At 38.2% G+C, this 16,253-nt stretch overlaps 2 protein-coding genes across 3 annotated transcripts in view; one reads left to right on the top strand and one right to left on the bottom strand.

The window, feature by feature from the left end:
* Positions 1 to 1,808: 1,808 nt before the first annotated feature.
* On the top strand, positions 1,809 to 6,600 carry C2H18orf21 (chromosome 2 C18orf21 homolog). Its single transcript, XM_035550466.2, has 5 exons — positions 1,809 to 1,993; positions 2,127 to 2,149; positions 2,383 to 2,582; positions 5,726 to 5,934; positions 6,354 to 6,600. The coding sequence occupies exons 1-5, from the start codon at positions 1,824 to 1,826 to the stop codon at positions 6,505 to 6,507; spliced, it is 756 nt and encodes a 251-aa protein (XP_035406359.1). The 5' UTR covers positions 1,809 to 1,823; the 3' UTR covers positions 6,508 to 6,600.
* Positions 6,601 to 9,461: 2,861 nt separating this feature from the next.
* The window catches only part of RPRD1A (regulation of nuclear pre-mRNA domain containing 1A), a 43,003-nt gene continuing 36,211 nt past the window's right edge, over positions 9,462 to 16,253 (bottom strand). The window contains exons 7-8 of one of the 2 annotated variants that reach the window (XM_035550474.2): positions 13,937 to 14,133; positions 9,462 to 10,199 (exon numbers count right to left, since the gene is read on the bottom strand). In XM_035550474.2, the coding sequence (XP_035406367.1) occupies positions 13,984 to 14,133 (150 nt within the window). In that variant the 3' untranslated portion in view covers positions 9,462 to 10,199; positions 13,937 to 13,983. Of the gene's footprint in view, positions 14,134 to 16,253 lie in introns of both variants that reach the window. The other variant, XM_035550473.2, reaches the window with a different exon arrangement.

Genomic DNA, 16,253 nt, shown 5'->3' with positions numbered 1-16,253 from the left:
TTACAAAACACCAGGCAAGATTTACAGCTTGTTGGTCAGCCGTGGTAACTACAAAACATCGAATACGAGCAGAAGCAGGAAGCAGTTAGTAACTTGGGTCTGCTAATGTGCTTTGTGTGAGCAGAAACCAGGAAAAAGCAGAGACAAATGTATTCTGCCTTGAAATGCAGGTGAATTTATCCCCCCCGATGCCACAAATACGGTAGCAGGGAGCTGAGCATCAACTGATTTTAAGGATCTGGTCCTGGCAGCACTGTGTGTGCAGAAATACGGGCATTTGATGGGAGTTCTGCAGGAGACCCGGAGAGAGCCCGGAATTGCAGGCCAAGGCTTGGTGGTCATTTTCCCCTCTGCTTCCAGAGTTTTATTTGTGTAGCACCACACCTAACATGCAGAGCAGTTTCTGTCTCTTGAGGCATGTAATGGGACAAGAAACACTATACCTGAAAGGCACTGGGAGGTGCTGTTTGCACTGCTTTTACGATATGATCTATAATACAAAGAGAAAACAGTGGAAAAAGTGAACTAGTGGAAAAAGGGGAATGGCCGAACCTAGTTGCAGGAGCAGAAGAATAAAATTTATGTGTGTTTCAGAGAGACTGGAAGAGACTGAGGGGAAAAAAAATCAGGGATAAGAAGAGGGTAAAAGCAGGCTGAGGAGAAGGAAAAGAAAGAAAAATGCATCCTTTGCATTGTATCAGTCAGTGCTTTATGACACATTACAGCAGAGCCCCCCGGAATATCTCCCTGCCGCTGGGCAGCACAGCACGACCTGTCCTCCCTGTTCCTTCTCTGTAACCGAGTCCCTCCAGGCCAGGCAGACTTGTGTGGGTTTAGTCGCTAAAAATTATAAATTATGGAAAGGACACACGTCGTTCGCCACAAAGCTATTGATTGATGGACACTGGTTGTGTTTGAAACAGACATTACGAGGCACCTCTGCTCTGTGACTCAGGAAGGCAGGCTTCACGCAAAAACTATCACCAACAAAGTCTGCAACCCCATGACAAGAAAATGCAGCATTGAAGAGCCCATTGAAAAATGTATTTTAATTCAAAAATAAAGCCAGCAGAAGCTCTAATTGTAGCCATTATGAACATTTTATTAACGACTTCAGAGTTACTGACTGTACCATCAAGGCCTCCTGTTAAAGAAAGCCCAGATACTGAATTCTTTTCCACTTCTAAAGCCCTCATCTCCTCTGTGTTAGAAAATAAGAAATAATTATATTTATTCAGATTCCGTAATAGAATATTGAAGCCTGCTCAGATGAATACCTCTCCTAAATGAACACCATTACCAACAGATCAAAGCAGAAGAACGTCTAGCAAATGAATGGGGCCGAGGGAATTAATAAAACACACATCAAACGATGAAAAGCCGAGTTGTTTTTATTTTTTTTATTTTAATTTTTAATAGGAGCACATTTGCGGAGTGATAAGGCCAAGTACACCGTTGCTAAAATCTGGACGGGTGCATCGTATGGGCGCTTCCGAACATTAAGTGGGGTTCTTGGTTGAAATCTTCCAGGTGGCAACAACTGGCAGAAAATATATATATATATATATATATATATATATATATTATTTCCCCTCAGGTGAAGTCCCCTTTCCCACAGAGGAACTCTGAGGCGCCAAGGGGCAGGCGGCTGCCCCCGCCGCCTCCCCTCAGCGGCCCCCGTGGCCGCCGGTGCCCCAGCGGCTCTCCGGGCGGCTGCCGCCCAGCCGTGCCGACACCCCGGCGGCAACGGGGCCGCCCCGCCGCCGGTGTCCCGGGGCTCAGCGCCGAGAGAGAGGCACCGGGTCCCGTCAGAGCCCGGAACCATGGCGCTGAGCGCGGGGAGCCACCCCCTACACACACACTCACACACAGAGGCAGGCACGGCCCTTCCGGCGGGGCGGGCGCTGATCGTCATGGGGCTGCACGGGCGCTTCTTGGAGGCGGCGGCCAGGGAGATGGCGGCCGCCTGCCCGGGACAGGCGCGGTTCCTGCTGTGAGCGGGGACACGGGAGGGACGGCTTGGGGATAGAATGAAGGGAGGAGGGCAAAGAGAAGGGAGAAGCAATGGGGTGGGGGGCTCCGCCTCGCGGTGACTTAGTGCCCCTCTGTTTTCTCTCCCCCTGCAGGTGGACGCTGGGCAGGCGCCGAGGCGAGTGAGGAGAGCCCGGGGCAGGGCGCCCGGCTTGGTGTTGTGGCTGCATCTGAACCACACGAGTCAAAACATTGATAATGCTAACGTAGAACCATGCTTTATAACGCTTATCTATAGATTATGGTTACTTAAGTTTTACTCTTTTGCCTATATATCGTTATTTCATTTAAGTTTTACTCTTTTGCCCATAGATCATGATTATTGAAGTTTTACTCTCTATTAATCCATAGATGATGAATTTGGGAAAGAGAGGATATGTCCTCACTGCTTCCAGTTCCTGCTTCCCATTAGCCGCCGGGTGCGTCTCAAGCCAAAGATGAAGGTGACTCCGCAGATAGAGAAGATTCTTAAGCGAGAGGCAAAGAGTTACAAGCTCAACATGAGACAGACAAAGCTTTTGAAAAAGTACAGGGACTCCAAAAGTGTTCTGGTAAGGGTATTCACTTTGGACTGCCAAATATTAGATGTTTCCCTGAAGCCTTTCATTGTCATAAAAAAAAAAAAAAAAAAAAAAAGGATATGGAAATCTTTCTTTTAGAAGTGGAGCTCACTCCTGCATGTTTCTTTTTTTCGTGAGAATATCGTTCTTTTTTCCTTTTGGTATAACTTTTACTTACATTTACAATCAAAAATTTTAGAATCTACCTTCTGCAATAAAGAGATCAAGAGTGCAATTTCAAGAATAGACATCTTTTATTTTTGCCTCTCTCCCACCTTCCTCCGCCTCTCCATCCCCGCCAGAAAAAAACCTTCACGTCAGAGGAAACAGCTCCGCTCTTACTGTGATCTGTTTAGCACCAATCTGGGTAAACTGTGCAGATGTCTGAGATCTTGCTGAAAATTAAGTCATTTCTTCCTGCCAGGAAGCTCCAGCATTTCCACTGTCAACTACTGTATCATTTGCATAGCTTTGCAAAAGTGGCAGGAGTGGCAGATTTTTGCCTGCCTTTTTTTTTTTTTTTCCTATTTATGTGAATGTGGTAAAACCACAGGCAACTCTATTAGATGTAAAGCTTTAATGCAATAGTGTAGATCCTAATAATCCACTTGAGTTTGTAGAAATCCATTGCTAAGAATCCCCCAAAATATACCTAAGAAAAACATTCCATTGACTGAAGTCAGGCTGTTTTTGCCAGTGTGCATAGCTTCATGTTTACTGCCTTTGTTTCAGCACTGAAGAAGGGCTTGAGTGACTGATGGATTGTCAAGGTTTTTTTTTTTTTAGTTTTACTAGCCATCTAAAAAAGTTTTTGCTCAATGCACAAGTTTTTCTTTATTTATCTCAGCAGACCATCATGACTACAACAGATTATTGTTACCTTCTGAACACATTGAATTTTTTATGTTTGTCTGAGTATTGTTGTTTATAGGAGGTCTTTCAAAACTAAACCACTTCTGAAATTTAAACAAGCTAATGTTGCTCTTGAGGCTTTAGTTCTTTTTTCCTAGGATTACTGAATAATATAAGATTTAATGCTGTGAAGAACAATAGCATATGTTTAATCTAGTGTTGCAAAGGCATGCACTATTATTAAAACAGGTTCTGTAAATGGATGTCTTAAAAGTGAGACAACACTGTACTGTGCCCAGCAGTTCCTGGTACTCTTGGCATTTTCTCAGATGAGAGCCTGCACATTTGGGAGGCAAAATTTGCTCAACCAAAAATTATTAAGGAGTCAATAACACAAACTAAGCAAATACTGTAGATGTTATCAGACCTCAGGGAAAAAAAGAAAAAAGGCACTCCAGATGAGCATTCAAGGCATTACCCTTTCCAAATTCTGGATCATAAATGACCAGCAAAAAAGAGCAAGATAAAGGCTATCTGGGAAGCTGGATGCTTTGCTTTATTTTTCTGCTGTATGATCACAAACATTTAGTGTGCATTAAGAACTGTCTCTTTTGACAATTGGTGAACAGTATCCTGGAGAATTATGACGGGCACTTAGTTTTGTAGCTAGAGAGATTCTTAGGATGTGTTGTGCATTTATATGAGTCGTTTAAGATTCAGTTTAAAATAGGGCCAGTGTAAACTCTGGATAATACTCTAATCTTGGGATGTAGTTACAGTTTGCTGCACTTGTGTTCTGCTCAGTTCTGTTTGCATTTGTGCTGTGGATTATGATTTAAATATTTCTGGTATTAAGTATTTAAAATACTGGCAGGAACTGTCAGCTTTCAAAATTAGCAATGTAGATCCCTGTAAGCTAATAAGTGAGCTTTGTGAAAATGAGAATTCAAGTGTGGTTGAGAATTAAACTAAGCAACAGCAATATGACAGGTGGTGCCTGTGATGTCTTTCTGGAGTGAACTGTGTATACTGTCCAGGGAGTGAAAACTAGCAGTGCACTGCTATGTTTACTCCGCTGATTCCTGCATTGTAAAGCGTTGACCTCCATTTATATTCCGTGGAGTGCTAAACGGTCATGTGGTGCTGTGTTTTTTCCCCATCTGATTTTCAGAAGAGCTAAAAATGCATCAATACCTGGGCTGCGTCAGTTAATGATCTCTCTCTCTTTTCGTTTGTTAGTCTGACAAAATAATGTCTAGACATAGTCAAAACACCTGAAAGCACTTCATTTAAGCATTTTTAAATTGAACTCTTTCTAAGCACTCTGAATGTAGGTAAATTTATGCACTTTGAAATGAATGATGTGCTATAGATGTTTTCAAAACCTCTCGGACTTCTTTGTGGCATTCTTCTGAGTATGCTTTTTAACCAGAAACATCATGTAACTATGTTTTTCAGTCTGTGTAATTGTGTGCCTCAAAACTTGTCTGACTGTATTATTCCCGTGTGTCTTAATAAGAGTAGTTGCCATGGTAGTAAGGGATATTAGGAGTATCTGACAGTCTCTGTGCCTCTCCCATGTTACCTGTTGTGCTGCACCTCTGTAACGTACTGTGCTGCTGGAGGTTCCCTGCAGACCAGAAGTAAACAGACAAGTAGAAGATAGAACTTCCTCAGTATTGTAGTAAATATTTTAGTGCTATTAAAAAGCCCCTTCTTTGTTCACTAAGACTTGCTGTTACTAGTTATGGATGGGTATTTCTTGAGAGTTTGGCAATTTATATATTTATCTCAAGACTCTGAAAATTTGTAGTATAACTTCATTGGGGTTGGCGTATACTTCATGAGTTTTGATCACTTTGTATGTCACATTTTTTAGCAAAATATGAATACCACTACTATATATTCACAAATACCATACATCCAGTTCAGGTGCTGTTTCATCTTCTGGTTTTGACAGGGTTGTTTTCTGTATTTCAGTGAACTATATTAAAGGCAGGGTTAAGGGTCTCCTGAAATCAGTTGCTAGGACTGGAGTCATTTCTAGATAAATCCACGGGACGTGTTTGGCTTAAGAAGCCTGAAATGAAAACACTAGGTGTAAAGTAAATACTGCTTTTTAAAATCTCTGTGTTTCTCTTAGGCAAATATTTAACCCATATTAATAGAGAGTTTGGATAATTCTTGGAATAGAATGGTTTAGATAATTCTTACAATGGCTTTAAAAAATAAAAGGGGAAGGACTGATAGAGTGGTTGATAATTTCTTTATTCTCTCCGTAGCTGATTACTTGCACCTCATGCAACAAAACAACAAGACACTATGGTAAAAGCAGGGATTTTCTGGCTACCAAGACACAAAATTCTGGCACTCCAACTATTAAATCTAGCCTGAGGACACCAGATGTAAAAACTCAGTCTGCAAAAAAAATGACACCTGTAAGCTGCAGTAGGCTGGGATCCAAAGGGAACACTCCCTCATCTCTTCCCAGGTATCTGTTTCTCTCCTATTTAAAGAGGCACTGGACTGAGTAGAGCATAATGGATCTTATTGGGAAGGGGAGGTGTGCTGATTGCAGATCAGTCACTTAATAAACTTGTAATTGATAACCAAGTGTTTTTCCTTAGTGGACTGGTTAAGGAGATCCATTTTGACTTCCCAACTTTTAAAAGATTCCAATGAAATGTGACCATGTGCCAAGAATGCACAATAATGTTTTTGTCATTAATGTGAAATATATAGCTTAAAATTTGCATAAAAAAAGTTTACTTCCAACTGCTCACCTGTATATGAAAACACACTATTTACATCTAAAATTTTTGCTTAAATTACATGTGTCCATTTTCATAGTTAGTTGATATTAATTACGATTTCTCACCTTTAAGATAATTTGAGTCTTTTGTTTTTCAGAACGCAAACATCCGGACAGGTGACAACGAGTTCCGGTTCCAAGACTCCCCGAAACTCCAAGTTTCACTTTTCTAAGCTAAAACGGATGCTCAACCTAGAAGAAAAAGAGAAAAGCCAGAAGGCAGATTTGAAAACCTTCTTGACTTTACTTTAATTATTCACTGTTTCAAAGTAATAATGATTACAGCAATAAGTACTGTTCTGGTTTTGGTAAATAAACACAACTGGTGATTTCGTTAAAACTCAAGCTAACAGCGTGTACCTGGTGTAAGAGTAAACCATACATTTAAGAATCCAGCTCTCTAGGAAGACTGATTGTCCACAGGAGGGAAATGAGGAAATAATCTAATGTGCTTGGGAATCTGGAATGTGTTTTGCAGTCACTGGTGGCCCAAGAATTAAATTAGGATCTGTCCTTTGTGGAAGCTGATAATACTGGATTCATCCATGGTCCAGTAGGACCAACAGGTAAGTTGGCAGACCAGGAGTGGGGGCAGAATAGAGTTTAGTGTGGTTTCCTCCACTTCGCCCACTATTTCTAAGGTAACATGTAACAACAGAATTTAGAAGATCTCAAAGATCTCAGCCCTGTTTTCCAAATTTAAGACAAAGATGCTTTCACCAGCACTGTCTGCAGGTACAATATTTTCAAGGGTCTAATGTACTGTCCAGGAGTGTTACTGTCTTTTGACATGTATGGTAATTTAAGCGTATTACATAGCCTTTATGAAGGCTCCAGAATAACTTAACCTTGTAGACAGCACTCACATACAAAGAAAGATAAAACAGTTTATCACCAGATTAAGTATCTTCATTTTCTAATGAATGTTCCCTGTGATTTGGACTGATCCCAGAATCACACAGAGGGGAGATACGACAGCAGAAAGTTGCTATTCAGGATTGGGTTTATGTTCTGCGTGTAGTCTGCAGTGAAAGTCCTGCAAATCATGCGTATGGTTTCCCCTCTGAAAAGACAATCTACCAGTAAAAAACATTTACATTCTTGGCCTTAAAGCTCTGTGTTTTCCTTTTTTTAAACATTTTTTTTTCTTTTAATAAATAGCATATTCAGAGTATTTTAATAAACGTGGTCAGCTTCAGTGAGCACCATTTAGGAAACAGGACCAGCAAGCTGACAGACTTAAAAACAATTGGAGGCAGGAGAGAATAGTTTGTTGCAATGTCTGGCAATGTGGCAAAGGCCAGCATGTAACCTTTTTGTATTTTCTATACACTCACACAACAGTTTTCAAAGGTTCACCAGTTGGTTTCTTACGTACATGTACAACCTAATCAAGTGTCATTCTTGGATCAAAATGTGAACCTTGGAGTTAAACCATTTTGGTGTAGAACTTTGTATTAAGTCATCTGTTATTACTATGTTTATGATCTAGTCCTGTGTAAAAATCCTGTCATCTTGTTGATGGAAAACTCTTATTACAAAAAAATTATTTGTAAAACAGATTTTAGAATAAATTTTTATATTTAAAGAGTGCACATTAGGTAATATACTGTTCTGCTTCCTGTGAGGCTCATGCCAAAACAGCTTGGATATCTATATGCTAGTGCAAGATGCACCAACGTAAATGTTTTAGGTCAAATCAGGAGTATGGTTTTGAAGCTTACCTCCCCAACTGCCCCTTTTTACTGTGCTTTTTATGCAACACTGAATAGTCTCAGAGTATGTCAATGACATTTCATTTGGATAAAACAACAGATTATGGATAAAAGCAAAGTAGACATGCTCTATGAGCACACCTGATGTGGTCCAGCCACTAATGGGTGATTGTCCATAAACCCACAAGTTAATCTGAAGTTCACATGCCCCAAAAAGGGTGTTGTGGATGGCAGGCACTGAGCTTCAGGTATTTTGTATGCCACACGTAACTCTGTTGCAATATGGTATTTGTTAATGCTCCAGACCACATCTTCTTCTGTGTAGACTGACAACAGGAGTCGTCAGAAAAGTTCAGATGCATTCTTATAAAGGATGACTGTCGTAAGACATTAAACTTATGTTATCATGGGGAAAAGTAAGGAATCAGTATGTGCCATTCCTCGTTTTACAAATATACTTCAAAATGCCAGGCAGAAATAGCTTTGATATTTTATTAATCACCTGAAGTGCTTTTACGTTATTCTTAAGCCTCTAAGAGTAAATATATATATATTTATTTATTTTCTGTGTCTGGACTACATGCATGTGTGTGTGTGTATGTATACACAAACACATCAGCTGTGTATATATACATATATAGACACATATACATACATCTGATGCACGCTTTGGAGTAGATTACGTTCCTGTACTTGACAAGACACTGAAGGCTTTGCTGGCTGCAACAGACTGTTACTGAGCCCCCCTGCCAAACACCTGCCATGCAGTGTTATTCATTTACATGTAAAGAGCTAAAACATCTTTGTCAAGAGGAAAAGGCACTGATACCAGTGAGACCAGAATTTTACCAATACTTTGTAAAGCAAAACCAAGAAGTTTCACTATTAGGCACGCACCTCTGAGTACAAGTATTTAATTATGGATTTAGAGTTATTATTTCCCAGCTCATATAATTCTACTTATGCAATTATACTGCATTATCTTTGATACTAATAGGATGATAACACCAAGCTGAAAATGTTACAAAAAGCAGCTTAATATAACCACCTCAGTGAAAGCTTATTTATTCTGAATTTGAGACATTTTCACATTTTTGTACATTGGGAACCTGAGACTGGAACAGTACAAACGTACAAACAGTACCTCACACCCAACCCTTCCTCCCTCCCAAAGTGACAAAAAACTTGTTCAAACCAGATGGTAAGATGGTATATCAGCAATATTTCTTTTTTTTTCTTTTTTTTTTTTGAATTACAGCTTTAGAGATATGACCCAGACTTCTTAATGCATTGCTTCCTCATTGAAAAATTTCAGTTTATTGTACAAAATACAAATACAGAGAGTAACAAACTTCGAAATTACTATTGATCATTTCCTCAGCATCACCCGGTGATTTTGGTTTCCTCTTAGATATAGGGAGCAGTTTACATTAAGACCAATGCACAAAATGAGATAGAATATGCAAGCAATAAACAGTGATTTCAAAGATGTTTTTACAACAATGTTTTATTCTATTAAATATGAAAGAGCATACAGACAGGTATTATTTTAAGGACATAAATTACACAAGGATTACACAATCGGTCAGAAGAGCACAATAATGAAACATCTTTACATTTCAAACTTTTCTTGTTAGCTTTTAACAAATGAGTCTATTTCTGTTGCAAACAAGTAACAAGAGTGCTATTGAACTTTTGCAAATTCCCACAAAAACATCATGCTTAGTAGGATACTTTAAATGTTGTAAAGATAAAATCAGAATTAGGTTTCTAAATAACACGATGGAAGAGATTTACTACTTAATCAAGATAAATGACACCCTGAAATAGGAGCCGAGACAAAATTCGTCATTCATTAAAATGAAAAAAAAAATCCACTCCAGACAGTACATTTGAATCTGCTTTCTTTACTTGTAGGAATACTCAGTGTGATTATATGCATGAGCAATAAGCAGAACTGGCCCTAAATATTTATAAATGTAACAGTCACGTTTCAGATGTGATGGTTTCCAATTTCACTAATCTTTCCACAGCAGAAAAGCCAGGAATCAGTTTGTTCACGTTTCAAAATCCAGCTCTTGTGTAGAGGGCCAATCAAGCCTATGCGTGATCTCCATGTTCATCTGTGCAGGGAACTACTGCATCCCAAGTATGTATTTTGGGTAATCACTAAATTACCAGACTGAGCTGCCACTGGCTCGGGAGAGGAATATTAGCCTGTCAAAAATACTAAAACAATGTCTTTTTAAACTTCAGGAAAAGAGGAATGTAATTTTATTATAATGAAAGCTCTCAGTTTGACATTCAGAAGACTACTCAGATAAAATACATATTAGGCATGTAGCCTGGGTTGTGTTCCTAGGGGTTAGCTGAGGTGCTTCAATGTATTACTACAAACATTACCTGAGTGAGACAGACAAACTAATGTTACTGCAGTGTACACTTTAATTTTCAAAAGGAACAATGAAACACAATTTCTAAGAACGACTATTTTTGTAACTAAGGGCTTCACATTTATTTTTAAAACTGGACAATTGGGGTAATGTTCTGGGTAGTTTTCAAAACATTTTGCAAAAATACAGATTGATCCTACAACCCCCAGAGTATACAAGCAGTCCCAGTGACCTCCAAGGTAAGCATTCTCATATGGCAAAGAGCTGCAGGATTGTCTTTGCTTTTTTTTTTTTTTTTTCAAAGAATGCTCACTAAAAGTGCAATACAGCGAAGCAAATAATCTGATTATTATGCTTTTATTATTAGCTGCAAAATGTTCAGATACTATTTATGCATTTTGTAAGGTGGGCATTCTGGTTTGGGTACAGTCAGACCATGTTAGAAGAGACGGGCAGGGTACACACACACATTTCCCCAGTGTTGCAACACCCCAAAGCAGTTCTGTTGTATCATCCCAGCTACAGGTAATCACCGTGCTGCTCAGAGTTTCACACTCTGATTTCTATTTTGACAAGTGTTGACATTTGTTTTGCTTCTCATTTCCACTCGGACATTTTCTCCCCCTTTTAGCTTCCAGGCACTCACTCTTTCCCCACCCAGACTCTTTTCTTCCTGAGATGTCAGATGTATATGCAATAAGCTTTGGAACCTGAGAATTTAGAGGTATCTTTTGATACTACAGGGCTGCGTTTGTATCGTACCATGTTATCTCTTGCTATACTACTACAGCTATAATATAAATCTTCTAACTAGTTGATACATGATGCCTTTTCCATAGAAATAATAAAAAAAAAATGTACCATTCAGCCACTAATATATAACACTTGCTATAAGAGTGGCATTTCCCTTCGGCAAGTCCTTTTTTCCAAACAAATTTTGAGGGACAATTTCCAAAAACCCAACTATGAAATACTCCTTGAAGTAAACAATTATCACAATAAAATAAAGAAAAAATACATCCAGAAAATAACACTCTCTCAAAATTAAAACTTATATACACCAAGAAAATGTTGAGATTTTTCCTCATTCTTTCATTAGTTCTACATTATCTGTAGATAAGCAACATTATGACAAAGATAATGGTATGAATAGGAAAAACAAGCCTAGTGAAGTAAGTGCATCTTTTTTAATTCTCTTGAGAGATCAAGGAAATTCAGCACTCAACTTTATTTTTAAAATGGTTCTTAATTAAGGTAGCAAAAGGCTATTTAAGCTTAATACATTCCTAAAGTTTTGAGTATCCATGACTTAGATCCTTCAATGGACTCTAAGCAAGCCATGCCACTGCACTTAGAATCACCTCTGGGTAACAAATTAAGAAATCCCTGACTGGGATTCAACAATAAATGCACTATTTATCTTTCTTGTTTTATGATTTGTTTTATAGTTCTTAATGGATTGCACTGTTATAATATTTATAACTAATTTGATGCTGTTCTTTAGCAAAGCTGAACTTCAGCTGCAGCAGTAATGCACACACATGTATTTCTAAAATTACGAGCTGAGTTTTAACATATTAGAACAGAAATATTTAACATGTAAACTGTATCTGGATGTTCATTTTCTTAGCATAAATGCAAGAAGAAAAGATGGCAATAAGTGTTATTTATTTTTACATATTAGATCTGAACTAAAGAAACACTCCTCTGAATTAATTATAGTTAACTTACAAATTTTAGACTGTCAGTGAGCTCAGGTAAGCTATTTTCAGCATTCCTACCTGTCAGTCAGAATTTTTGATGACATTAATATTCTACATTGCATACTATGGAATGCTAGGTCAAAACTTGTACTTTTTTTTTTTCCTCTACTTAACTGAGGTCTAATTCATGTCTTCTGTGGGAAAAGCTAATTGGACTGGGATGCTTACATGTAAGTGTAACTATTTTAAAGAGACAGTTTTCTTCACATAGAATACAGCAAGTATTCTAGGGATTGCCCCTGTAGAAGTCAAACACAAGTGACAAATTACTATCTAGCTTCAACAATTTCACTCCAGAACTATTCTGAATCTATACTTGTTTTTGAAAACAAGTACAGATTATTTTTAAAAGTTTGCTTTCACGTGAAAAGGAGTGTTAGACCCGTAACCTCTGAACTTAACTGATGCAAAACAATGTCTGACAAGTGCAAACCCATGAACAAAATGCTATCATTAAATACTCAGATGATCCATCCAACTCAAAACACTTGCTGACTAGGTTTTTAAGGTCATCTAAATGCCAAAGGGTACAGGTAGACATTTTTTAATCACTCCTCAACAACTGAGTGCCTAATTCCAATTGACTGAAAAGCCTCAACTTTCTGGCAATCCTCTAGGTGCCTGTCTATACCTTTAGGTTTTCAAGTGAAATTAAAAGCTGGTGCATAGTAGAAACAAGGAATTTTCACAGGTTTGGCTACCTTTAAACAAATATCACATTCGTGCCATGCAAAGTGTTGTTAAAAAAAAAAAAAAAAAAAACACTCGGCAATAATTTTCCATGGTTTAACTTATACAAAGTCCTGAACTGTCTCCTCCTTTCCTTGTGAGCAAAGAGCATCAAGATCTAGAAATGTTTGCTGGAGCTAGGGGGCTGGAAGCCTATACTGGCCTCTGGGGTTTCTCAGTGGAGGGGGGTGGCTTGACTCAAAGCTTCTATACAGTTTACAATCTGGCTGAACCATGCTACTGCATGTATAGATTGTATATCGGGTTGTCGGATTTAGTAATGGACATTTAACAATTGGGATCGTTTAGAGAATGACCTTTCAATTTAATTAAAGCTGTAAAATGGCTTTGCATTTCTGGGATTAACCTTTTTAGATGGAGATGGCTGTTCCAGAAAAGGATTAGAGTACAAATGAATGATCCCTCAATTTAGAAACTAAGCAGCTGTAAGAAGAAAAGTTCCAATTTTGAAGCCTAATTAAAGTGGTCAATTGTATAGTTTCTTACACTGACTTTTAAATTATACTAACATATTGCAACATTTTGAGTCATTCAAAGATGTACTCAGTGTAACATGATTTATGTTTTCCAATACAAAATTGGTTTCTAACATTTACTTCAAAATAAACCACCTGACTTGCTTTGACATTGGGTATTTTAAATGTAATGGACAGCAGGATTACTTTTAACTTTGCATTAAATAGTCTTAACTTTCTTGCAAACATAAACTCGTGATTTCCATGTTTCACTCCCTCACTAGCAACTGAAACGTCTCAAGTTAGAAGTATACTTTGATTACATGTTGATCTACATTAAATATAGGGTACATAGGAAAAATCTTGTTTTTTACAGCGCACCCAACCAAAATCTGTACAAAAGATAACTACCCATTCTTTAATGTATTAGATGCAGACACTTTTTATAAATGTACCCTTATGTTCACTCACCAATAAAATAGTAAACAAATCAACTTTTTAACCATTATTTTTTTTTTTTTTTATAAATTATTAGAGTATTTTACTGACACTCTCCAACAATATACAAAAATAATACTACAAGAGTACCAATCAGTCTGACCTACCCCTCATTTCACAGAAAAGTAGAGGTTATGGAAGGGTGTTCTTCTAATCAATCATCACTGTAGATGTCTCCTGCAAACGGTAGGTGTACATGGCTGCCCGTGACATTGGGAAGTCGAGAGAGATCAGGCAGGTTCTGGATGCGTGACCTGAGTTCTTTCCGCACTTGGGACACTCTGGCGAGCTTGCGTTTGTATTCCTGTAATGGAGAAGGATTCATCATGAGACAAATACCATCCCTTTTTTTTTTTTTTTTTTTACTGTACTTAACACTTTCTAAATAAAGCATTCCTTATGCAAGTTAAATGACTAAATATCCTTAGACAAGAGAGAACCCCCAAAATGAATTATTTTGGAGGCAAAGGCATCAGCTCTAGCATTTTCTCAGCATCTGACTTCAGAAGCATAACTAGGGGATTTTTTTTTTTTGCTTTGAGTTGTAAGTACATGACCACTAAGAAGGAAAACAAGCCTAATTAACACAACTCTACATTTCTCCATGCAACCAGTAGAATGGGATCATTCTTAGAAACTTTATTAATGATAATTGACACACATAATCCATATCACTCACAGAGTAAGAAAGGATAAACTCACTGATATCAAAGAAGTTACTTTCACCTCATACTGATGAAAGAATAAAAAAAAGCACCAAATACCACCTAACCATGTCTGTTGATCAGTCCTACCAAGCTGACCATTCATAAGTATTTCTTATTAAACCCAATATTAGTGGAGAAAACACAACAAAACAAACAAACAAACAAAAACCCTCCAACCAACCAATCAACCAACCAACCAACCACTACAAAACTACTACAATCTCATTCCAGCAGTTAATTCCTGAGTGGTGTTTGAATCAGCTGAATCCTGGCCAAATACATTCTCTGTCCACGAAGAATTGTGAAGCAGCAAATCGGCACCCCTTCACAGGTTCAAACTGCGATGCTAGGCAAACATGCAGATTACACCAGCTATATTCTCTCAAGACTTGACTCCAAAATCAGAAATGTGCCTTAAATAAGATTATCAGTTACTTGACTCCATTAAGCTTCCCTTTTGCTGATAATAAATCATTTCCATAGTAACATCACATTTCTCACATCCAGCATTTTCCATACAAATTTCAGCTGGAACTTGTTGCCTAGTGAATATCAGCTCGATCAATATTACTGACAGTAGGTTTCCTCTTCTCACCAAGGCGCATACTCTCAGAAATTTAGTCTCCCATATACCAACATTGCCCTCTTCCCCTGGCCAACACCTTTACGGCACAACGCACACTCTCAGGGAGTCAAAACTTAGTCCTTGTGCCTTCTTAGAAATGGAGACCACTGAGAAGCTCAGGTCAAGGTTTTAGTATTACTACATAACTAGAGTATATCAAAAATTATATAATAGGGCTTTAGAATTCACTAAAAGCTACGGAGTGTAATTTTTATACAATTTTGGTAATTGTAGAGATTGCATTTCCATGACAATTCTCCCCCTTGGGTAGAAATATTATTCACCTTCTCCAGAGCACAATAATTTTCCTGGCCCTCCCAAAACCATTCTAGAAATCACTGAAGATGATCAGTTTTCATGACTGATGAGCATGTCTGAAAGAGTTTTACAAACATAGGGATTGAGCAGTTTTGAGGTATTTCAAAGCTGATTTTTTTTTTCAGAGTTTAATTCCATGTAAAATCATTCTGAAAAGGTCACTTCTGAAAGGGTTTGCTTATATATTTTGAAGGCTGCCAATACAGTCCTGTCATTACCTAAGTAGTCCTTGACTGCTGGAAGGCAGACATCAGGAATTCAACGTAAACAATACTTATACGTACAGCCTTTATTCTTTTATCATAATACTGTGCACATGTACATATATCCTTTTTCCCCAACTTATATGCTGAGAGTGTGACTTAGCAATTAAAACAGAAGACTGGGAATGGGGATATCTAGGCTTCACTTCTGATATTGTTGCTGCATTGGAAATGCTGGATGCTGTGCAAGTGAGCAACCATTTACCCACACTGCTGACACTCCTAACTACAGAAATCCTCCTGGAGAACTCCAATTTCACTTTCATTATGTTGATTTTAACACACACTTCAAATTACCCCTATGTAAACAAGGCTAGATTCAAGCTATTTACTTCAGACAGACAAGGACAAGCACAAACATGTTGTTTTCTCCTGCCACAGGGAGCATAATTTGCATCGCTGGCTGCCTATGGAGAACCTTACTCCTGGGATATGTGGGCAAGTTGGCGTACGGAATTAAATTCACTTTAATTCCCTCAGTGGCCTAAGATACGACTACTTTAAAGCAATA

Source organism: Cygnus atratus, chromosome 2 (genome assembly GCF_013377495.2).
Source record: "Cygnus atratus isolate AKBS03 ecotype Queensland, Australia chromosome 2, CAtr_DNAZoo_HiC_assembly, whole genome shotgun sequence".
In the NCBI taxonomy this organism is placed as follows: domain Eukaryota; kingdom Metazoa; phylum Chordata; class Aves; order Anseriformes; family Anatidae; genus Cygnus; species Cygnus atratus.
This window is presented reverse-complemented; position numbering and strand designations above follow the sequence as displayed.